The 25,001-nt window shown below is 33.8% G+C and overlaps 1 protein-coding gene across 4 annotated transcripts in view; it reads right to left on the bottom strand.

Annotated features, from left to right (window-relative positions):
* Positions 1–25,001, bottom strand: part of Fak (protein tyrosine kinase 2 Fak) — a 128,310-nt gene that overhangs the window by 46,750 nt on the left and 56,559 nt on the right. For 2 of the 4 annotated variants that reach the window (XM_013326393.1, XM_013326385.1), the window contains one exon: positions 16,993–17,055. The exons of 1 other annotated variant lie outside the window; for it this stretch is intronic. In XM_013326393.1, coding sequence (XP_013181847.1) covers positions 16,993–17,027 — 35 coding nt within the window. In that variant the 5' untranslated portion in view covers positions 17,028–17,055. Of the gene's footprint in view, positions 1–2,801; positions 2,928–16,992; positions 17,056–25,001 lie in introns of those variants that run through there. One more of the 4 variants, XM_013326365.1, reaches the window with a different exon arrangement.

Here is a 25,001-nt window from a genome sequence, read left to right as displayed (position 1 = left end):
ATGATCGTAATATAGACCACATCATATTAAAAAAAACGCAGAATTAGTTCCACTAGACGACTGTCTTTTTGTATTCGTACAGCAGCTAGTGTTGTTAAGGACTCTACCACTGTTATACTTAAACATCCTTTTCGAAGTTTACTAATTTTAACTTTACCAAGTCTAGATAAGTAGATAAACCAAGGAAGCCGAGCCAAGGATGTCATAATATATGTGAAAGTGGTATATCAAAACATCGATATGTTTTCGATACATCGTTCGATATTTTAAAAATATCGATATTTTTTAAACACTCGTATCGACGTCTCGGCGCCGGCTGTTATTAAACAAATCGTGTCTCGTCCGCTGACTCATGCTGTCCACTCCGTCTAGGGTTGTCAAGATCTAAGAAAGTTCTACGCACGAGACAAAAAATCTAGTGATTTCTCAACACTTTTCAGCGAACGAAAGTATATCTAGTAACTTGTCATCACAGACAATTTGTCCCGAAGACAGTTTGAACATGCACCATGTAATCTTTAAGAGTTTGTGACGAACTCGAGAAGTTGGCAACCCTAACTCTGTCTGATCTATGCGGCGTGTTGTTAATAACCAAGGCCCGAGGTGATTGCTTTCGTGTTTTCGAGTAATTCAACTCTAGCAACTCGGACTTTTTGCTCCATCTCGCTAGTCACGATTTACCTTTTTTGTTATTTTTTTCTTTCATTAACAAAATAAACTCTTACTAAGTAATATATGACACTAGGATCACTTAAACCTAACTAAAATAACTGATTATTCTCTACGATAATGTCTTATACTAGTTTTGAAACGGATGTCTCTCCAGTGGAAAACAAACAGTCAGTCTTCAACTCTTGAAAAATTTACTTCCCTTAAGGCACTCTTTACGTTAGGGGTATATATTTGCTGATTACCTTTAGTAGTTTTAATAACAAAATAGTTTTTATATTTTTCTTATTTACTGTTGAAATAAAAACTTTCCAAAACTATTCCTTGATGGTAATAATTTAGTTTACAGGAAGTTTTGTATTAGATAATAGGTTCGTCGTAGTTGTAAAGTTTCGCAAGCTACAAGGGGAGTCCACTAATGTATTAGTCGGGATTGTTTCTAAATAAAGCCGAGCGTGACATGGCGCCGCGTGTGGTAAGTTAACTAGGGTAGCCAAATATTGGCATTTTTTATTAACGCGTTAGACTTACTGATATTATTCGTCTGTTAAGACATGACAATTTTATTGAATAAACGTTTCATCTTTGTCCTGCCAACGAAAATATAACTCTAAAAAATACACACTTCTGTAAACTTTTTGTCGTAGAGCCAAAATAGTTTCACGATTTGGGCCACATAAGTGGACGACTAAAATGGCATTTTTTTTTCTTTTGATAAAAAATTGATCCATATTTCTGAGTAGAATATACTCGTCATACCGGCAAATGGAGAGAAAAATAATATTTAACTCATACATAAAAATGTAAACCAAATTTGTTATGTACTATGAAAAAAAAAGAAAAATCTTTTGTACAAATTTTTCAATTTAAATACTTACACAGTCTCGAATGGAACGAGATAAATGGCATCAGTAGTGCTCCTATTTCCGACTGTCGACTAAACAAAGATCAGAACGAAGAGGGACTACGAAGTGCGTTAGGAAATAGGGCAGCGTCAGACGTATATAGGGTTGTCAACTTTTTTAATTTGCCAGGTTTTAATTGTTGCATATTCAATAACTACTTTTTAGTAAAATACTAACTGTCGCGCATTGGACTCCATCAGCACGGATATAATATATGTTCATCCAGACTATGTTCTAAATCTTTGCTAAATGTCATCAAGATCCGTTGAGTCGTTGCGGAGATACCTCCATACAAACATTCATCCATCCATCTATCTAAACATTCGCATTTATAATATTAGTAACATTACCATGTTTATGTTAATTTACCTATATTTTAGTAACTATTTCTAAGAAGCTTTTAACAAGATATGGGTCACGTTAACAGTCGAATGGCGGGAATTAAAACCACAACCGCAAGACTGTAAGTTATTACTCATAAGAATTTGGTTATTAGCAAGTTTGGAATCGATTTGTTGTCGTCTTCCGCAGAATTACAAGGGTGGAAGCCGTTTTTGTTTGTCATCTAGCGTTGACAAGTCAATCTTTACGTCTTAGCTTATTGTAAGTTGTCACCCCTAGACGTGCGTAGCTACTGCGTGTGATCAATCATACTCGGCTCGTCTGACGGTAACAAATGACAATTCATTTCTGTTATGACACAATTTGGAGTGTGGCGTTGCCTTTATATTTGACTAGATGATTCGAAAAATATTTTGGAAGTTAGTTCAACTAAATATTAAATATTTCGTACCAATGTAAAGCTAAAAAAAATCTGTTCTTCTTGTATAAATTGTACCACGTAAGTGTTGACATTTGCTTCAATTTAACAATAACCTTTTACTCAGATAAATACAATGACTAATCCAAATTATGCGGAAAAAATAAATTCTCACTAAAAAACACGCGTCATAGGTTTTAATGTGAAATTATTCCTATGTCCTTTATGTTAAATTTGCAAACTATTCTCCCAGACCCCTGCACTGAACAACTTTTAAAACGCGGCTTAAAAACAACAAATATTTAAATATCTTAAAACGGTTTATCTTATTTGAATATGAAAATAGTATACAAATTTATTTTAATATGGAGGAAGTGTGCTTTCAAAAACACAAATGACTAATATGTACGTTGGCCTGTCCCAATACTGGTCATTCAAATTAAAAAAAAACACCACATAAAACATACACAGATTATAATCACAGTCGTCATTGACCATCGATAAACTTCGCTTTCAAATTTCGAATTTGAAACGTTCGCGTCAATGCGTGAGTTTGAATATCGAACACACGGAATAACGCGAGGACCGCGCCGCGCGCGCAGCGGCCTGAGACTGGCTGGAGTCGGTCACACACCTTACAAATACAACTTTATTTTCTATCCCATTCACATTCATTACATCCAATATGTCGTATGAAAAGGACAGACAATTAAACTTCGATCATCGAATTGTCATAAGTGCGTTTGTTTCGCAAAGTCCGTTACGTCAAGGACGATTCATAAAACTAGCCATCTGACTAAAATTCCTCTAGAAATGTCAGCTGTGCCTACATAAAGTTTATAGCTTACGGACGACTAACAGCAGAGTTCAAACTTATTTATAGCCTTGTTATTAACGCGCGTTTTATGAGGCCGTTATAACACTTACGAAATGAATTACAATTAACGTAGATAATTTATTGCATCGAAATATTTAGATTTGAAATAATTTTTATTAAGATATAGTATTTTAGAAAATTAGGTAATATGTTAAATCGACTCTTTGATAATATCAAAGCGTGTATAAAAAGTCTAGTTTCAAAAAATTATATTTATACAAAAGTTTCCTGCTATATTTTGAGTTATTTAAATAGTTTCACCAATTTCCTATAATAACATAAAAGGTATGTATAATGTTTAAAAAATAAACGATAACATAGTCTGGTATTTAATACTGGTTTAGTATAAACTTACTCATTCTAAAGTTAAAACACTTTGATATTCTAGATTTTTATTTTTATTGTAGAATTTATTATGAAAACGAAATATAAGAGTACAAATATAAATTATATTTAATTTAAAAATAAATTGATTATCTTTATATATATAATTCTTGTGTGAGTGTGTATGTCACTGAACTTCTCTTAAACGACTGGACCGATTTTAATGAAATTTTTTGTGTGTGTTCAAGGGGATCTGGGAATGGTTTAGATTCACAATTTTGTCCGCTGGACAATGTTTTTTGAATTAATTTTTAATTTATTAGTAGTTGTTGATTTTGGAATTTTTTACATTGGATCCGACAGACAGCACTACCATCGCAGTGTCAAATTTTAAATAATATTCGAATTAAAGACGTGTAGACAGGACAACGTCTGTCGGGTCCGCTAGTCTTATATATAAAATTCTCGTGTCACAATTTTCGTTCCCATACTCCTCAGAAACGGCTTGACCGTTCTCATGAAATTTTGTGAACATATTGAGTAGGTCTGAGAATCGGCCAACATCTACTTTTAATCCCGCGCGGACGGAGTCGCGGGCGACAGCTAGTATGACTTAAAAATCGTTGATAATCGAAAATAAAATAAATCAATATATTCACCAGACAATCCATGCAAAAATCATGTCACAAAGAATTATGACCAATACAAACTTTGAGGATGTTTCTAGAATAACGAATGACTATAATCAATATTGTAAAATATCAGTCAAGAAAAAAAAACGATGGATAATCGTTGAATTTATTGCTTGAAATATATAAATTAATACTATCGATTTATCACAAGTATTATAAATTTTACATTTCTTTTTAACAACATTTTTTTATGCGGAAATATTTAAACAATCACCGTATGTGAGGTCGTACACACCAAGAGATCATGAGTCATGTAAACATCTTCATTCGTTGATCGTGTATAAACTATTTGTTGTAGACATTCGCGTCGTGAGTATAGCTCGTGACTTGACTTCATTTCAAATGTCAACCGACATTTTTGTGAAATGCTTACGAAATAAACTTCTCATAATAAATTTAACATAATCATTGAAAATTAAAACTTAAACAAAATTATATCTCACAAATATTATAAATGCGAATATTTGGATTGATTGATGGATGTTTGTTAGAAGTTATCTCCAGAACGACTGCATGGATCTCGCTTGAATTCGACATAGATGTAGAACATAGTCTTAAAGAACACGTAGGTTACTAAATATTTTTATTGATTACACGCGGACGGAGACGCGGACGACAACTAGTGTACATTATGTTATGTTTGTCTTCATATCTGACATTACAACGATAAAGAGCTTACTAAAAAGCAACGCTTCTCAAAACTGTCGACTGTTTGACAAACGTAGTGTGAAAATAGCATTCTACAAATTACTCTTTGCAAATGTAATTTCCATACACATATGAAATTCTATTGTAGCTGGCCTTCGAGACATTTTAAAAATGTACACCAATTATTTTTCCTTTATTTTTATGACATTTTGGTGTTCATGAAATTAGCCAATGACATGTTATTCATAGGATTATCCAGTCCATTCGTTTTATTTAGCGAGACGGTTATTTCTAACTGATAAGAATATGAGGCCAAAAAACTTACACCAATTTCTTCTATTTAGTATATTCCTTATAGTTACATACAACCCTGACAAAAAGGAAAACAAAAAAAAATTACAGCTCAAAGGGTGGACTTGAAGATAAGAAGACGGCTCAGTAATGTATTTTTCTAAATTCTGGTTATAATAATCTTGTTCGTAGTTTCCAAGATATCGACGAAAAGAATAGAAAAATTCAATAAAAAGAAAACAAAATCTATCCCTAAAAACTAACATCACCAATAGCTAGCTAGATATTTCCGAATTTCAATCACAAATAGAAAAGCGGGACATCTCCGGCTCGTAATGGAGTCAGCTCAGAATGATGGCTGTCGTACAAACGAACGGCTATTAAAGTAGAGCAATTTGCATACCAAAGGCTGATTGGAATCGAATAACTGATAGATTATCGATTTTAAGCGGCAAAGTTGCACGAATCGATTCGCTTAAAACGATTTAGTCCGACGCACTGAAAGCTAATTGGAAATACATTTGATTAATGTGCTTTTATCGATTTAAAAACATTCGCGTTTACGATGAAAATTAAAAACGATAACAACAATTAAAAACTTTAACCTCTACCAAACCATCTGCATCGAAGAACTCCTGGCACGTAGTACAGAGCAGCCGATTGGTCAGTCAGTCGCAAAAAACGCATCAAGTGGATATGGATTGGCTACAAGCTTCGTCGGGATCCCAGTCATATACCCAGGAAGGCTCTGGAGTGGATTCCGTTAGGAATAAGAAGACATGGTCGACCTAAGCAAACTTAGCGGCGTTTAGTGGCAGCCGTCATGAAGGCAATCGGGCTGACATGGTCCGAGACCAAACGCGAGCCCAAGATAGAGCGAATTGACAGCGCACTGTTGACTCCCTCTACCCCATTAAGCGACATAGACTTTAAGTAAAGTAAGTCAACCTTTAAAAATCTTCCTCAGCCCATCTTTTAAAATGCACTGTACCATCAAGTGCGTGCCTGCTACTGCTAAAGTGTTAGTTAAGTCTACTAGATTTATATTCGATTTATCATCAAATATTATCCTTTCTACAAAAACATTTTGTTAACTTCCTTACATCGAATTTCCGTATAAAATATGCGTTAATATTCCTACATACTTGTAAATGGTTTCCAGTTTAAATATTGACAAAACGCGCGTCGTATCATCGATCAATCAACATCGAGGTCCAGGAAATAATTACACGGTGTAAAATTATAAACGGTTAGTTACCAAGACGAGTCGATTGTATATTAATGATTAACACTTCGGACACACCGACTGCAATACATTATATTGATGATGTGTTTAAGGAAGGCGCTGGTTACAAGGCGAATGAAGCGCGAGCTTCACGAATTGATTCCATAAATGTAAACTCACTTATCTGTTCAAGTGATTAATTATTCAATGATATATTAATGCATAATTAACTTTATAAATACCTTAAGATCGCGGTCGTTATAGGTGTATAGAATAATCTGTATTCATCATCAGCTCACTATACCTCCCCACCGAGGGGCTCGGAGCCTACCCTAAGTTAGGGCTTTAACCCCTGAGCCACCGATGCTCTTCTCTTCGAATCTGTATTCAGTAACACATATTCTTAATTAGGTTCATCCATCTCTTGAATTTCGAAATTCCCCAAAAAAGTCCCATTCAGTTTTTTTATAGTATAAAGTAGCAAATGAACGAGTGGTCACCTAAAAACGCTTAAACAGCAATAAGTTAGGAGGATGTTAGGACAAGCGTGTATTTAATGGTTTTGTCAGCTCCGAAGGAAAAGCCTATGCTAAGCTCGCATGAATTCTACCTATGTAGCCGTCCGGATATTATCCAAAACAAACGCGGACGGCATTTTTTTTAAATTTTATAAAAATATAGATTTTAAGATGAAACAAAAACACATGGTAAGACTAGTTAACCTAGTTACTCTGGAAATAACTAATGTATATTTACCAAGTTATTCTGCAACAAGGTTTCTCTCTAATCGGTAAATCATACATGAGATATATTACTGACTAAGAAATTAAATATACATTTTTATATATGTGTATTTTATCTTGGATCTGAGTGACTAAGGTTGCACCCGACTTACATTATTAATAACTATGTATCCAATTCATATTTATAACGAAGTGATACTGCATTTGAAATCTACACATCTCAAAGAAAACAATATAAAAGGTTTATCTTTATCAGGGTAAGGGCCCCCGATGGACTCGAAACTAGTCGGTGCCGCCACCGGACAAATATACGTGAGTGTTTAGCCCTTTTTATATAATTTTAGTATAATGTTAGGTTTAATTTTAAAAGACCTTTCTTGAAAGTAAACCTGTTTACAGATAGTAACAATAAACTTTATAGTTTAGCATTTCCATTTGCAATACAAGTATTTTACATATCGACATATTGACAAATAACACCTTGTATAATTTTACCTTATAAAGTAACAAAGGCTTCAACTGTTTAAAATATATGTAACAACTCAATTTCAAAAGTTGTTTTAATTGTATTTCCGAATGATGAAGGTTTTTTAAAGACAAATTATATTGTAACAATGTACAGACATCGAAATAATTTTAATATGTTTTATATTAATCTTATTAATATTATAAATGCAAAAGTTTGAATAGATGGATCACCAAAACGGTTGCATAGACCTTGTTCAAATTTGGCATAGATATAGAACATAGTCTGGAAGAACACATAGGCTACTTATATATATTTTTTGTTAACCCTGCGCCGAGAGAGTCGCAGGTGACAGCTAGTAATGTATATTTGCATAGACTGAAATTTCTTATCAGTAAAATGCAAGTAACGACTGAAATGAATTAATAGATTGATCTGGTCAACCAACCCGCAATGAGCCAGCGTAATTGACTAAGACCTAGTCACCCTGAACTTGTTGTGTCAAAAAACTGTTTTATTTTTAGTAAAGTGATACTTATCTATGTAGTTTTCTCTAAACTAGTTCAGTAGATTTTTTTTAATTAGTTGTTCGTCAAACTGGACAGCGTCGAATTAAAGGTTAAGCCTGTTCAAGGCTTATCCAAGCCTCTAGGTGTGTACATATACGAGCTAACAACATACAGATTGAGTGGGATAAAGACAGGGAAATGCCAATATCAGGAAAACCACAATGCATCCAATTGCACAATCAATAAATTAAATTTCCTCACAACCATGGCTTGCGATACATTGTTAGGCGGTATAACGTCCACATTATTGCTCGTAAACAAATCCTATCATATAAACATTGTCTATTCTCAAACTGTGAATCTAGCCGATGAAATACTAACGATGTTACGTTTGAAATAGTTCCATCTGGTGAGTCAGATATTCTAGACTTGGGTTCAATGCTCGGAGAAACAAACAGTTTTATGAATAGTTTATTAGGACAATGTTTCTTTTTTTGTAACTCAACTCTAAACTAACGACTTAAAAGTAACAACTGAGAATACAGAGATTTAATTTAATTGGTTGTTTTTAATGTATTTTATTTTAAAGACTCATTAAGAATATCCATCTTTATTATTTAATCTAAAAAACAGACTTAATACTGTCCTTTTACTTTGTTGCAATTAACTGTTAGAATATTTTTGTTTAAACTTATTTTTTTTTCGTTTTTTTTTACGTCAGACGCTAAAGCTATTTGTCTATGATACCCAAATGATGACGCACGACCTTAGTTGAGATTCCCGGCCGTAGTTTGTGGTCCGGATGCAATAAAACATTGTTATTACACCCCACTGGTCGCCCGCCTCCCTTATACTGGTATCACACGAAGGCAGAATTGAGGCAGATCTACAGGACGTTAAAGTACCTACGTAATAGACCAGTATGTCTACAGCTTTGCTTCTAGTTCTGACCTCGTGTGAAACTAGCATTATTTACTGACCACTGGCAACGTATGTAGGAAATGTTTTAATAAAAGTTTGGTGCATTGTCTTACTCACAAACATATTGAAGCAACAGCTTTGATATATGTATAGGATGATTTTGTAACTCAGATGAAAAAAAACATGACATATACCAGAACATATTGCTTGCTCACTGCCACATTATGATTACTTAATGAGTCATTTTATGTAGATATTCGATATATATAAAAGAAAGTCGTGTTAGTTACACTATTTATAACTCAAGAACGGCTTTACCGATATGCCTGAAAATTGGTGAGGAGGTAGCTTAGAGTCAGGAGACGGACATAGGATTCGAATTTATGCCTAGAATAGCTGCTTTTTATTTAACTTGCTAATATTATAAACGCCAATGTTAAGATGGATGTGATGCGGATGGATATGGGCTACACTAATTAAGTTTTTTTATATATCCACGCGGACGAAGTCACGGGCAACAGCTGATTTCATACTAAAACTACGCTAAGGGTCTTATTAACCAACCAAAACTTTGACTTTGGCTGAGTCTTCTATGAAAAAAACGTCTACAAATTTGACAATTATTTAACATTGGTATCGTAGGTTTTCGAGTCGTATTTTGATCATAAAGATAATACTCTTGCAGGGTATCTTGGCGTACTGCCAGTCCGGCAATTTTATTAAAAACTCCATCGCGCCCGGGGGCATTGTTAGCATCTGTCCTGACTTTAAAGACGGCTCTTTGTATATTTTGTGTCGATAATTAAAAATTTAATATCGCTTCAATATTCAAGTAGATATTTTAAAGTTATGCTTTCGTTGAAAACTGGAACTACAATTAGCTGGAACGTTGACCTGGAATGTTCTAAGAGTCTTCATTTTAACAAATTATCTTACTAATATTATAAATTCGAATGTTTAGATGTACATATTTTTTAGAAAGGGATCTCGCTGAAATGTCAATAAAAATTTCTACTTTTATTTTCATTTTTTACAGTCTGTAATAAAGGTTTACATTCCGCGCGGACGAAGTTGTGAGCATCAGCTAGTCTACTTTATAATACATTTTCTTAACAGATCTAAAAATCACAACTAATAAAACTTGAATCTATCATATACACGGTGATCGAATTAATCGTGTATTCCGCTATTAAATCATTGTCAATCGTAATCATGAAACAAGATTCAATTCGTCAAGCTGGATGTAAACACTTCGTTAAACAACTTTTGTTATAAAAAACGAAAAAAATGCATTACCGGCTTATCTTCAGCGCGGGTTGAAGTTTTAAACACTCGAGCGGGCAAACTGCCACTCCAGTGAAGTGACTCTTGACAACAAACACCGGGACGTTTCACTGCACTAACTGTTAGGTGAATATCGTTTATTCGTATACACAATTTTACCTATCATCGCTAGTAAATATACTAAAATTAATTATATTATTCTTTGAAAGTAACATCTTACTAATCTTACTAATATTATAAATGCGAATGTTTGGATTTTGGAGATTGCTGGATGGATGGATGTTGGGTCAAGATTTCTACAGAACTGCTGCACGGATCTCGCTGAATTGGCATAGATGTAAAGCATAGTCTGGAAGAACACACAGGTTTCTAAATTTTATTTCCGCACGGACAGAGTCGCGGGCGACAGCTGCTATGCAATAAAATAGGAACACGTTAAAAAAAGATTTATCAGTCTAAACTATTTAAAATATTAACATAACATTCAACAGTAAGTAGACACTTTAATAAAAAAACATAAACCAGATCTACTTATCTTCATTAGGACACAACTGTGAGGGATTTTTTTATCTCACTATCATCTTATATCAAGGGATTGCCATCTGAAATCAACCCACGCTGCGCATTGTCTTGTAGGACAAGCACCGGATTTCTTCGAAACTGAGAACCCCAATTGTTGACGACATCGCGTGGGCTTAAATCTCTTTAAGTTGAAAGAAATTGCGCATTTGTTTCATGCAAATTATACTGGTTTGGATTCAGGTTTTATATATAAAAGTTCTTTTATATCAAATATTCTATATCAAAAGTGTTCTAAATTTGAAAACCGGTCGGACATAGATTATTTTTTAAAATAATATGGATGGAATCGATATAAATACTTAAAATATTAAAGTACTTGTGTCTTCTTCCATTCTCCAAGAAACAACAGACACGATATGTTTCGATACAATTGTTTCGGCAGTGAAATTACAATAAATGAGACAGATCTTTAGATATCATTCTTAATTGTTCTATACGTTTCTTCGAAGTTCACAACACAAGTTGTATGTGTAAACTTTTGGTGCATTATCGTCCATCTTGATGTTAGAAGCGCTTCGGCAGCGCTAAGCGACATTTAACGAGCAGAATGGCTCGTAAACTAAGCGAATAACTACGACAATGATGACCGTCATTGGCTTGCAACAATTTATTGCCTTTCCAATGTTTTTCCTTGATCATATCGTAAGTGAATGTTTCGCAACGAAAATTCCGGAATGCGTTATCTTGTAAACAAAGGATTCATGTCGTAATCAGAATCTAAATGTAATATATATATATATATGTGTACTTCAATAATCTTATCTTGTATATAAATATAAAAATACTAGCCGTCACCCGAGACTCCGTCCCCGCTGTATTAAAAAAAAATTAGTAACCTATGTGTTCTTCCAGACTATGTCGCACGGTTAACGCTGCTACACCGCATACTGCAACACTTCCCGATAAAGAAAGCTTCGATGAAGCGAAAACATAGAAATGCATTTGTTCTATTTGAACGCCTTTTTAACGCGCGTTAAAAACACGCACATGCGAATGAGGGCTAAAGCCGAGATAATTTATTTACATAATAAGCTGTTCTTATATCAAATAAACTTGGGTCTATAACGTTTTTATAAGTCTTTTTCCTCCGAGTTTATTACTAAACGTCTAGAAATAACAAATTTTATAACAATGCTTATATTTATGTTCCTTAATATAGTAAAAGTAGTCTGGGTTGTTTTTGCGCCTAATAAAGACAATAATCGCGCTAGTGTGTAAAGGAAGTAACACATCACTGTGTTCTGTAAAAACATTGATTAGAAAGACATGTTTTTTTTTTTACGTTTTATAAGCTAGCGCTTGACCACGATCCCACCTGGTGAAGTAGAGATTTGGTCGAAAGATGGTACGCGCTAGCTTAGTAAATGTTTAGAATATCAAGTAAAAAAAAAAAGTTCAACTTCTATGTAAATACTAAATCTAACATTTTGCTCTGAATGTTCGTAGGCCAATTTCCGTAACGTAGTCCGCCCAGTATATTAGGGCGGACGGGACAATTGGCGCGATGCCTACGACATGTGCTACGTAACGCTACGCGGTGCGGTTGCAGCCGCACTGCGTTCTACAACCTGTTCATGTAATATACGCTTATAATTGAAACATAGCTTTTATTTGTTCAAACTATTTGGAGATTTAAATTAATTAATTACGCATCGAATGAGCAACGCTATGCTTACAGGAACTACAAAAATTTAATTTAAAAAAATTGCCTTGAACCCATTTCCTCTTAAAGTTATCTATAAAAATACAAATCTTTATGAAAAAACTTTAGTTTACAAATAAACTAAAATTTATACTTTTACTAGCTGCGCCAGCGACTTCTTGTGCGCGTAATTAAAAACAAACACAATTAATAGCCTATGTGTTTTTCCAGACTATTTTCTATATTTATGCCAAATATCAGTGACATTCGTTTAGCCGTTCCGGAGATACCTTCAAACAAACATCCATCTAAACATTCGCATTTATTAGTAAGCTTTGTAAGCGAGTGTTTTCTACCTACGATAAGAAATAGGTTAATTTGCAGAATACGGATGTGTAAAACATTAAAGTTTTACTTAACTGTATACTGCAGCCTCTACTTAATAGTTTAAGACCTACATTCAAGTTGGTCAGCTGTCCGTCCGTCTGTCGCTTTCAACTCGGAATTGCAGCGCACGGAATTTCCCGCACATTTCACTGTCATGTGCAACTGCATTTATCTCGGAAACAATTGTAATCATTTGCATAAAATACGATGTATATTGTTGCGCATTTTATTAAAAAAAAAAGTAGCATGCGTGGCAACACCATGTAAAATCATAAATCAAAAATGCCAAAACTAGTTTAGCACAATGAAATAAGCAATATTTTCTAAAAACGTGAAAAATATTTCATCTTATTTTTTACAGTTTTTAAAGCACCAATTTTCATAACATCTGTCTTTTAGGAAGGAAGATAAATTCGTTATATGTATCAAAATACATCAAGACTCGATAAATCCAAATGACAATCGGTGATCTAGTTCAACATTAATTCATAATTATACCGTTGGGAGGCGCTGCACTGTAATTCCAAGAGGGCAGTCCCATCGAGTTAATCATTATGATTACAACCGCGTGGGCGAGCGGACGCCGTCCTCGGATAACGTATCGCACGCTCAACTCATTACGCAACTGTGTTTAGTGATGTCAAGTGCCACGATAAACTTATCGATATCGATAGTTTGAAACATCGATAACTATTATTGATATTAAATTATCAGTTGTTCTTTAGTAAAACGAGACATTGGAACATTTTAAAATACAACTAAAACGGAATACTTTTTCGTAGGAAATGGTGGAAACGTTTTAAATTAAAAGAAATATGCACGATGCTATAGCTACACTTTCCCGGAAAGAGAACTGGTATCGTGTTCGCGTTTTAATGCCCTCATAAAACTCACCCTCCGGCGTAGCCAATATATTGTACTATAATAGATTTTAATATGTTTCATAGTCTAAATAAGCTAGTAAATTTGCATATAAATTTGGCAACAACAATTTTTTAATAATTTAGACTCAACAAAGCTTATAGCATTTTTACATTAAGATATTTGGTTGATGTGCAACAAGACCTTTGTTTAATGTAATAATATACTAATAAATCAAGATTATTAAGTGTGTTATTTTCAGTAAAATCTTTGTCTTAGAAATAGTACAATTTGTCTATTAAAAAAATGTTTAAATGCTGAATATCGATAAATCATAACATCACTATATCATTTAGTAATTGACAGTTGTTATTTAAGAATGCACACGAAAACACTCTTGCATCAAAAAAACACGATGTTGTCGTCATTTATGTTATTGATTTTTGGCATTTCGCAAAGGACCAATTTAAAATACTTTACAGTACCCTTAAAAGTAACAATCAAACTCGCATTCGTTTATATAATCTGTCAATTTACAGATGATTTATTATCTGTTGCAGCTGTATAATTGTGCTGCCATTGTTTCGCGAATTGACAGTCATTAAACGATTGGATGTTTTTTTAAAATAAAACTTTTAAAAAATTACAAGTCGAAAAGCATATCGCATGCTTTTCGCCTTTAATGATTTATTGACGCCAACTCGTTGTACCAATACCATTCTGAGACTACTATAAACTGATACCACCCGAGTGCACCGATTGATTCTATAATGCGTTTCAGACGTCCAAATTAAATTACCCCCTATCCGATATCTACCTAAATCTATAGATATAGGTGCAATGCAATGTCCCTCTTGTTGGGGAAGCCGGTGCATTCGCAACGAAATCGATATCACATCTCACACCCTCACCCACGGAATCATAACAGAGATTGTGAACTTTGTCCTTTGAGTTTATATTTCCAATACTAGAAACACTGACTTAGTTTCCAGGCACATGACAAATATATTTACATTAAAGCTGTTACTAAACATAAGCTTTAAAAAGATTCCCAACGTTGTAATTCATATATATTACTTAATCTAATTTTCTTACACATTACTGAAATTGAACAAAGTACTAAACTAATCCAATAGTTGTACAAATAGACAAATGACATTTGTAAGCAAAATTCGTTGAAGCCTTGTATTTCAGACAAGCCTGATATGTAAAAGAAACAATAAAAATAAAGCAAGGGCCAAATTGGGTAATGGAAGCCGCAAAACATCCTACGTCCGTCCAATCCCCTGTCAAACTGCCACGAGCCGTACCCTTTCCGATTTACGACCCACATTACTGATCAAATACTGTCCAATACATTGTACTAAAGTTAGGAAAACGTTAATAAAGAAAAAAAAAGACACTTGGTTCGACAAAATCATCATCTCTATGACCTCAGCCCAATCATATAGAGTCGACGCAGTCGAGGTCTTCGTCTTCCATATACATCTATATGCCATCATCTCAGTCGTCGCTCTCTTCTTGATCCGTCCATCTCTTCCTAAGCCTACCGGTGTACTCCTCCATACTTATAACTAAACCTTTCCTTGCATAACACGATCATACCACGCTAACCCTTTAGTTCAAGATCACCACTACAATTTTCTTTTCGATTCAAGTCACGATGATATTGAAAGCTTTAGAAAGGATTCCTTCACTTTTTTGCTTTTAAGTAGTAATAACTTAATCGCATTAGCTACTGTTAAACGAAATATAATCTTATATAGAATTGTCGTTGAAAATAAAGATCCAGACGAGCGTGTGTCTGTACATCTAAGATAAGATGTTGGAAGTTTATGGCTCGGCCCGGTCGACTTTTTATTGTTCTGGAACGTTCTACAAATGTTACTCACGATTGAGTTGCCATAACTTAGGGGTCTGGGGTTAATGCGTTGTTTTTACTGCGAATAATATTACATTTGCTTTTCATTGGAATTTTTTCATTTGTGACTATAATATGTAAGTTAAGTAAATCATAGTCTGTGCTGTTCTTTAACTGAAAAGCATAGAGGCAAATGAATTAACTTGACTTCATCATATTTTTGCAATGAAAACTAGAATTTGAAATTTGACTGTGTCTTATTCCATATTTAGTCTACAAGACTCCTTTACAGTTATCTTACTAATATTTTAAATGCGAATGTTTGGATGGTTGGATGTTTGTTTGCAGGTATCTACAGAACAGCTGAACGGATCTAGCAAGATTGGCATACATGTAGAACATAGTCTGGAAGAACGCATGGGCTACTTATTAAGTTTTTTTTAATTCCGCGCAGACGGAGTTGCGGGCTATAGCTAGTTTCAATATAATGACACGATAGCACAGTATTAAATGTTATACATACAATTAGCAAAATCAATAACAATAGTTATTAAATAGTTCGTGACTATAAATGACCGTTAAAGACAAGTTAATGTCTATTGACTTATGTACTGAATCACGAAAATATGACTAAAGATTGATTTATAATCAAGGTTAACTTTGATTGGATTCGTTGTTTTTCTTTGTTTCTAGCAGTTTTAATTGTATGTTGCCAGTTCGAAATACCTATACAAAAACATATAGCCATCCTAGTCACACTATTTGCAAATAATAGAGATGGCAAAAATGTTTACGGTAGTATGTTAAAATGTAATTTAAAATTGAAAGTAAACAAGCATAGATAGGCATCAGCAAAGTGATATACGACCAAATAAAATCACAAAGTGTACATAAAAGTTTTCATGCGAAGCAATCTCTATAAAGTAACATAGTAAGTTGGCAGTAACCGCTGTCTGTCTGTGCTATTATGTATTTTGTAACATCAAACTTGGCGAACTACGGAGCTAGATATACGAGTACGTCGGGAAACTGGAAAATCTGACATTTACAAATAATATTCCAGTTGTGTTAAATAATGTATGTTACTACGATTTTAATATTAAACCTTGAAAACATTATGGCTTAAATTTAACCGTTTAATACGAGTTATCGATGAAAAGAAAAAATATTCATTTTTTTACCCAAAGTCAATTAAATAATATCTAGATCAATCTCAAGGATCACTAATATGGTTCGGCTGATCCTGTCGAATTTCTAACTCGTTAAAAAATCGAGTAATACCAGCGATTTATAGTTATTTAATGTGTGTGTAAGTACAGTATATATACATTTTTAGGTGTCTTACCGTGGCAGCGAAAAAGTCACACGTCTACTTATCATGCCATGCAGGTAACAACTGGATTCTTACCTGAAAAAAAAAACAAGAATTATAATAATTTTCATATTTATTTATAGATTTGAAGCGAAGCTGTTCCTTTACTAAAATACCTAAAACCCGTTTTGCTACAATTCAAAAAAATTAAACGTTTCATGATCGAAATTGTTTAAAGTTGAATCTTAACAATTAGCAAAATTTTCTAGTAAATTCCTAAATCAATTAAATCAAATGAAATATGTATTTCTATCCACAGCGAATATTTTTACCATACAGAGATGCATTATATTTTCATAAGAAATTTCGAGAGCTGTAGTCAAATCTAGGTCGTAAGAATCCAAGGCTAGGGAGGGGAATTCTCCCCCGGCTGGAAGAGTGGGGGACGCTCGTACAACTCTATTTCATCTACAAATTCCCTGCATTGTACTCTCGGGAAATATATTTGTAATAGTGTGTTGTGTTCAAACATATTTGTAAGCGCATTCGTGTGCCGAAGCCTGGTATGCTTCGAAAATATTGTATGCGTAAATATTTAAATATTACTGTGAATTTAAACTGCCGTAATACATTTATACGACATTATTGTTCTCTGTCTTTTCCAAAGAGAGTGAGAAGGATGACAAAATTGTAATACAAGTGTTATGATAGTGGAAACCCCGTAAACGTAAATAAATGAATCTAACATCTTACTAATATAAATGCGATAGTTTGGATATATGGATGGATGTTTGTTTGCATTTATCTCCAGAACGGCTGCATTGATCTCGCTGAAGCTTAGCACAGATGTAGAAAATATTCTAAAGGAATACATATGCTACTTAGTTTTATTTTAATTCCACGAAGACAGTCACGGGCGACAGTTAGTAATACATGCATTCAGACAAACAACAAAACAATTTCCTCTTGCAACAGAATCTGTTCCAAATTTCGTTTAATTTATGTAACACGTAAATCTTCTTAGATATAATTATTACAGAAAAAAGTATCGACCTTTGATTTAGCGATATTAAATTTATTTTTGAGAGAACTCTTCGGTAGAGTCGGCGTAAAGAAAAGAACATCATTAAACCGCGCCACCTCGTTATCGGTTGAGTTTAAAGCAAACAAAACTTTAAGGAAAAAACAAATGAATAAACGCATACATACGTGCAATAGTTCCTTGTGAATTTTTTCCTTTAAGTTTCACCTCTTGTTATTTTACATGATTACGGGTTTAAATTTACCTTTACCTATAATATTACTACAAACCATCAAATCATATTTTATCTGCTTTACTAAATTACCAACAATTTGTTAAAGTAATTACTGTTCGAAAGAAAATCCGACACTATGCCGGTGTAACGGCGCAACACTAGCCTTATTAAAATGTCAACGTTTAAGTCCCCTCACTAATCAATCAGACATTTGACTTGGTAACTTATATATAAAATTCTCGTGTCACAATTTTCGTTCCCATACTCCTCCGAAACGGTTTGACCGATTCTCATGAAATTTTGTGAGCATATTGTGTAGGTCTGAGAATCGGCCAACATCTATTTTTCATCCCGCGCGGACGGAGTCGCGGGCGACAGCTAGTAATGTCTAAAATTACGGAAAGACTGAAAACCAGAGCGGCCTTCAGTGATAAGCTGAAAGTAGCCTCAGCTGACCCTCTTCCCATTAGCTAAGAACAATATTTTTGTCTCCTTTTGTTTGATATTGTAAATGTTATTTATATTGTCTCTGGTTAATAACTGTTTTTTTCTTTTTTTCAGTTTTAGTTTTGTCTTTGTATTGTACTCACATTTTCCTTTCTAAGTTAGTATCAAGTCTAGCATACTTTTCGATACGTGTACTTCACAACAAATATACTTTCGTACAAACTTAAAGAAGGAGTCTATAAAATTTTCATGCGAGAGTTTCGAATAAAATATGTAATAAAGAAGCAGCAAATATTGAGAAAGTTGCGGTTCCGCGTTGTTCAAACAATGTTCATGCGATGCGGAACACAGCAAGTTTGTAAGAACATCAACATGTACTTTATATTATAAAAGAAATCTTAATAAATAATAATTCAACACTTTTCTATACTTTACACTAATGAATAGCATTCCAGAGTGTCGGTGTCTCAGTGGGTTAAACGCGTGAAGGATAACATCGTGATGTAACATGCACATATCTGAGAAGAAATTCAAAGATATATCTGAAGTTAACCAACCCGCACTGGGTTAGCGTGGTTGAACTAAGGCCTAATCACCATTTATTTAGGCTCCGAGACCCTCAGTGGGAACGTATAGTGAGCTGATGATTATGACTGTTCTTATCTTTGTAACAAAACTTCATACTCAGCGTCAGCTTTTCTACAATTAAAGAGGTGCCAACGTCTAACAGAATTAAAAAAACTACATACAAAATGTAAAAGATACATTTTCCTAAAGAAACCTCAAGTAACAAGCGCTGAAAAAGTTGCATTTAATATTACATAAAATTATAATGATATTAGCTTTGAAAGTAGCAAAAGAGCAAACAAGTGCTTTCATTAGGGCGTCTCGAGAGTCGAGTGACCGCAAACCCGACATTGCCCGGAGCCAGCAGCAAGCCAGCTCGCGGTAAATTGGCCGCTACCTAACATTGAGTTAAATCTTTGTAGTATATTAGATTCGTTATTTTTTAATAAATTGCTTACGTAATATAAGAGTTGCACAAAATTTCGTTTTGAACTTACACGACTAATAGAAAGTTAATCACTCTACATTTTTCGCGTCATTCGTAGGTTCGTCCCATTATGACCAGTAGATTAGACTTGGCCTATTTATAGAATAATTGTTGCAATCGGCTTCATTCTCTTTTATTAATAACTTTGGTTTGTCATTGGTTGTACAGTCAGCTGCATAAATCTTATAGAAATGTTTCCATGTGCTCGTATTCGTATACCATGAATATGTGTTCGTGACCAATACGTGCATACGTATTTTTGAAACCGAAGACTAATACTAAAATTTGTAAAATTATACATATATATGGAGCTGACTGTACCACATGAAGTATAGCTAATAGAAAACACTCCATTCAAAAATCTTCTAAACAACACTCCACCAGTAAACGATGTAAATAACATCGTTGAATTAAAACTCTGGCAACTATTAAAATTATAAAAAGTGATAAATTAGTCGAATAGGGACTTATAACCGAATAGCGCTTCACAGCTATCGTCAAATTGGCAAAGTCGAGAACTGCTGGTGCTAAGTACTCTGTCGAGTATCCAACTAGTATTCAGTTCATAAATATTTTATAAAAATATTTTAATAGTAAAATTGCAGCTTTATAAATGCAACAGGTTGATTACTTATTATGAGTAAAAATATACTAGCTGTTGCCCGCGACTCAGACCGAATCAACAAATATTTATACACCTAATAAGTTTCGATATTATATAGACAATATAATTTACAATTAGTAAAGTAGTAATTTAGTAAATTGTGTAAAGATAAATCACAATGACATAATTTATAAAACATCCTTTATCAATCTCACAAGTAAAAGAACTGTTACGTAAAAAACGTTCAATATTTCACAAACTTCTAAAATATATATCGTAAGCTTCACGTCGACGTAGTTTGAACACGGGGCGCGTCATGAATTTCCAAAATCTCGCTGAACGACTTCAACTCATTCATATTTTAGCACGACTTAACTCGACTTCTGCTTGTTTAGTTGATTTTATACACTTATTTGTTCACGTCTTTATATTTTGATACTTAATTAAATCTTATAATTTATAACAATTGCGTACAAAAATGGGATTATCGATTTTTAATAATACCAATTAGTTAATAAGATTTACCTTCCTTTATCTCGTGTGTGAATGAGATGAAATCAATATGAGTTTATAAAGATTAAACGGACGGAAACGGACACGGATAAATGCATGTATATACATCAAAGATTACGTCTTAAATTCTCATAAGTTACATTTTGTATAAGAAAAATGTTACGTAAATTTTCATAACAGTTCTTGAGAGTTACAATGCTTTCAGTCCTCATTAGAACTCTAGACAGACGTAGAATGCATTGTTACATCAAAGTAACGTCAGAATTTTACAATAGTTACCTAATTAACAATTAAAAAGGAAGCTCTTATTCTAATTGCCTTGATTACATCTCCAGTTTTTTTACTAACAAAAGAGTTATATTCGAATTAAAGCCGTAACATTCTATTCCGTTGTATTTTTATCCAGGTGTTACCAACAGTGGAGACTCGCCGTTATAATAAACAAAACACTAAAGTAACAAATGACAATTGACTTCCTCCAATCTGTTTCCATAAATTGTGTTAAGTGCAAACCGCATCGATGCTTGCGGGCCGTCGCTCAGCGCCCCTTTCGACCGTACCCGGGACACGCTGACTTCGTTACCGGACAGAAATTTGCGGTTTCACACCATCGTTTAAGAGGACCCTTTACTAAACGCTATAAAATTATTATACATATTTTTGTGTTTTTAGCCTACTTCAAAAAGGAGGAGGAATTCGTCTGTATGTTCTTATTTATGTGTGTTATTTTTCTGTTCGTCGACAATATTTATTATATTCATTCTGAAATTCTATAATGTGTAACTCATTAATAATGTAGCTTTTTTATGTCAATAGATTTACTAAATTGGTCAAGTAGTTTTTGAGTTTATAAGTTACACACAAAATATAAGAGAACACAGTTATCCCCAGCGTGTCTAGGCAATAGAATTTATTTTCCCTCAGACAGTCTACGTTTATCTAGCCGCGGCTAAGCTCACGAAAACATATTTCCTCGCTTCACGCACACAGCACATGTCGACTTTGCCTTCTGCTTATTTTCCAAACATCCCTCGCCTTCGAAACCTTTCATAGATAATGGATTGTTTTTATAAGGCGCTTTTGTTATCGACAATTTTATTTGCTATTTTTATTTAAGAATATTGCACTGTAATATTTATAGCATCTGCTTTATGGGTTTTCTTTCGAAATATTAAATTCTTAGTTTGCGTTGTAGCATATTACACTAAAGTATGTAAAGTACAGATTTAAGTAAACTTAACGACAATTATACGAATTTTATTTCATAAAAACTTACGCGATTCCTCTTCAAAGGTAAAGGATTTCATTTAACTTCGTTCTCTGTAAAAGAACGTCATTAAATCGAATTCCTATTAAAACAACGATTAATCGTATACAAAAAGTTTGTATATATAAACTTGAATTGCGTAACGAAATGTAGCAAATTATATTTATAAAAAAAATAGCCTATGTTACTCTTTGTTAACATAGCTTTTTAAAGGCTAAAGAATTTTCGAAATCCGTTCAGTAGTTTTTGAGTTTATTCGGTACAAACAAACAAATCTTTTCTCCTCAATTATTAGTGTAGAATGAAAGATTTCTTATCGTTCTCAACTGTCAACTCGACCTACAAATTACATAATACTCAGGTATAGATTACAAAGTAAAAAATTAAGGCCACACTTAATACAAAGAGTAATCATTAACTTAATTTAATTGATCATTAATTACACGGACTGGCAATCGCAATTTTACACCGTGGGGTCTGAATACCAATTAAGCAAATGTGTACATTTGGTGTACCTTAACATAATGTTGTAAAGTTTCTTTTGATTTGTACTCGGCAACTGATACAGAGCAGGTTCAAGATTTTGCGATATTCCAAAATAAATTTTGATTCAGTACAAAATACTTAAGTATAGTAATTACAGATAATAAACAACAAACGAGATAAGATTGGTAATGTTAAAGAACTTTACATTTTACGAAAATATTGCATGATTTTAACAACAAGAGACAATATGGTTCATCTCAACATTGCTTATGTTAGGAAGAAAATCCGACAGTGTGCCGGTGTATTGGCGCAACACTAGCCTTACTAAAATGTCGACATCTATGTCCCCTCACTAATCATTCTGACACTTGACTTTGTAACGTAAGCGCGTCATTCGCGCAAAAGGATTCTAACTAATAATGTCTAAAACTAAGTATATTTTTAATTTGTTATACAATTTATTTACACCGTCATGAACTAAAATCTAGCGCTATTTTTGTGCATAAACAAATGCACAAATTATTTAAAAATATTCTTAACGGCAGATTTTTAAAGTGCATTCCTCCCGAATATTAATCGTGCCGGACGCTCCCTAACAGAAATGCCGTAGAGCGGGCGATTGTTATTTTTTTGCGGCGAGCCCGACACACGACTCCGCCCCATCTCTGTGATATACTGCTGGATAATCTTTCACACTTCCAGCTAAAGTGCTCTCCGTTACGTTTTCATAAACTAACTTTTACTCGCGACATTCATTATTTCTTCGAGATCTTTTCTAAACATTATCATCCTGAAAAAGAACCATCATCGACCTGCCCTTATGCCTACACAGTATGTACTACTCCTCCATACATCTCTATCAGCCGTCATATCTGAAACTTATGGACAAAAATCCCAAAAAAAAAAGATAAAAAAAAATATCTGAAACTACCCATTCCTACGCATATCCTGTTTCACTCAATCCATCCATACTTTCTTTAGTCCACCTCTACCTTTGATGAAGAACCCCCATTGATCAGAACCGATACCGGACATACTGTGTGAATAAAGCCTAAGTGAAAATTCCACACTCAGACTCTATTGTGTCGTAGTCATCAAGCATTCCCATAGCGTTTATCATCATCAGCTCACAACACATCCCCTCTGAGGGGTTTGGAGCCTACCCCAAGTGAGGGGTGAATAGGCCATAGTCAACCATCCTGACCCAGTGCGAGTTGACTTCACACCTATTTTTATATTTCTTCGCTGATATGTGCAAGTTGCATCACGATGTTTTCCTGTTTTATGTAATATGATAAATCTCTACTAAGCGCCTTATTAATTTGGCGTACGAAACTATGACAAAATAGTATGGTATTTGTATAAGTCGAATGCATTCCATCGAACATGAATCTAATAAGTCAGTACAGAAGTTCTTGTGGATTAATAGTTTATTAGCGAGAGTTTGCGAGTCTTGAATCTAACTTCGCGATGCAACTTTCCGTGTTTATTGAAACAGTGCAAGTTCAAGATACGATATTGATTTAAAAAAATCTAGTTTCGAAACATCATTACTTCGTAACGTATCATAAAGATTTATTAATTCACAGTTTTATCATTCATCTAACTGAATCATTTATAATGGGTTTCTGAGACCAAAATAGCCATACTGATATGATTTTTTGTCAAAGATAATGATATGTTTTATACAAAGATATTAGTCTCAGTAACCAACGGTTAGTAACACAATCTGTCATCTCTATAATAATAATGTCTTAGTATAGATGTTTCAGAATATTAAAACTCCTTTAAATTGCTTGAAATGTCCGTGTAACTAACTTAATGGTAAGTCCATATGGGATACAATTGAATTCACTTGTACACAATCCAATGGCGGCTCAAATATTAAAGTGGACAGAACAATGGTAGCGATCGATGGTAGATAAACTTATCAAACAATCGTATGGAGCAATACCGCGAGTATTGCGAACCTGCATGCTGACAAATGTTATGCGGCCAATTAAAATGATTCCTTTATCTTATACTAAATTAATGTAATTTCGTAAACCTGAAAATATACGTATTATTCAAGGGGTGACCAGGTCATTGTCAACACTGCTAGCCCAGTGTTGGTTGACTTCACACATATATTTGATTTTCTTCACAAATATGTTCAGGTTACATCACCATGTTTTCCTTCATCGTAAGAACGTTGGATTACATATACATTTTGAATTTACAGTATGAAAATCTAAAATCAAAAAACACTTTAGTGTACAGTGGGCTTCCAACCACCGAAAACCAGAATTGCATAGTTAGCCTAAAGAAACTCAATGGGTTTTAATCATCCTAGCTTTAATGTCGAAAAGTTTTTATAATTTCGATATATTTCCCAAAAATTCCAGGCACGTGAAGTAAATAATCTTATAAGTATTT

The sequence above is a fragment of the Papilio xuthus genome, unplaced genomic scaffold (genome assembly GCF_000836235.2).
Source record: "Papilio xuthus unplaced genomic scaffold, Pxut_1.1 DF829758.1, whole genome shotgun sequence".
NCBI lineage: Eukaryota > Metazoa > Arthropoda > Insecta > Lepidoptera > Papilionidae > Papilio > Papilio xuthus.
The sequence above is the reverse complement of the archived record's forward strand: the minus strand, read 5'-3'. Positions and strand labels throughout refer to the sequence as shown.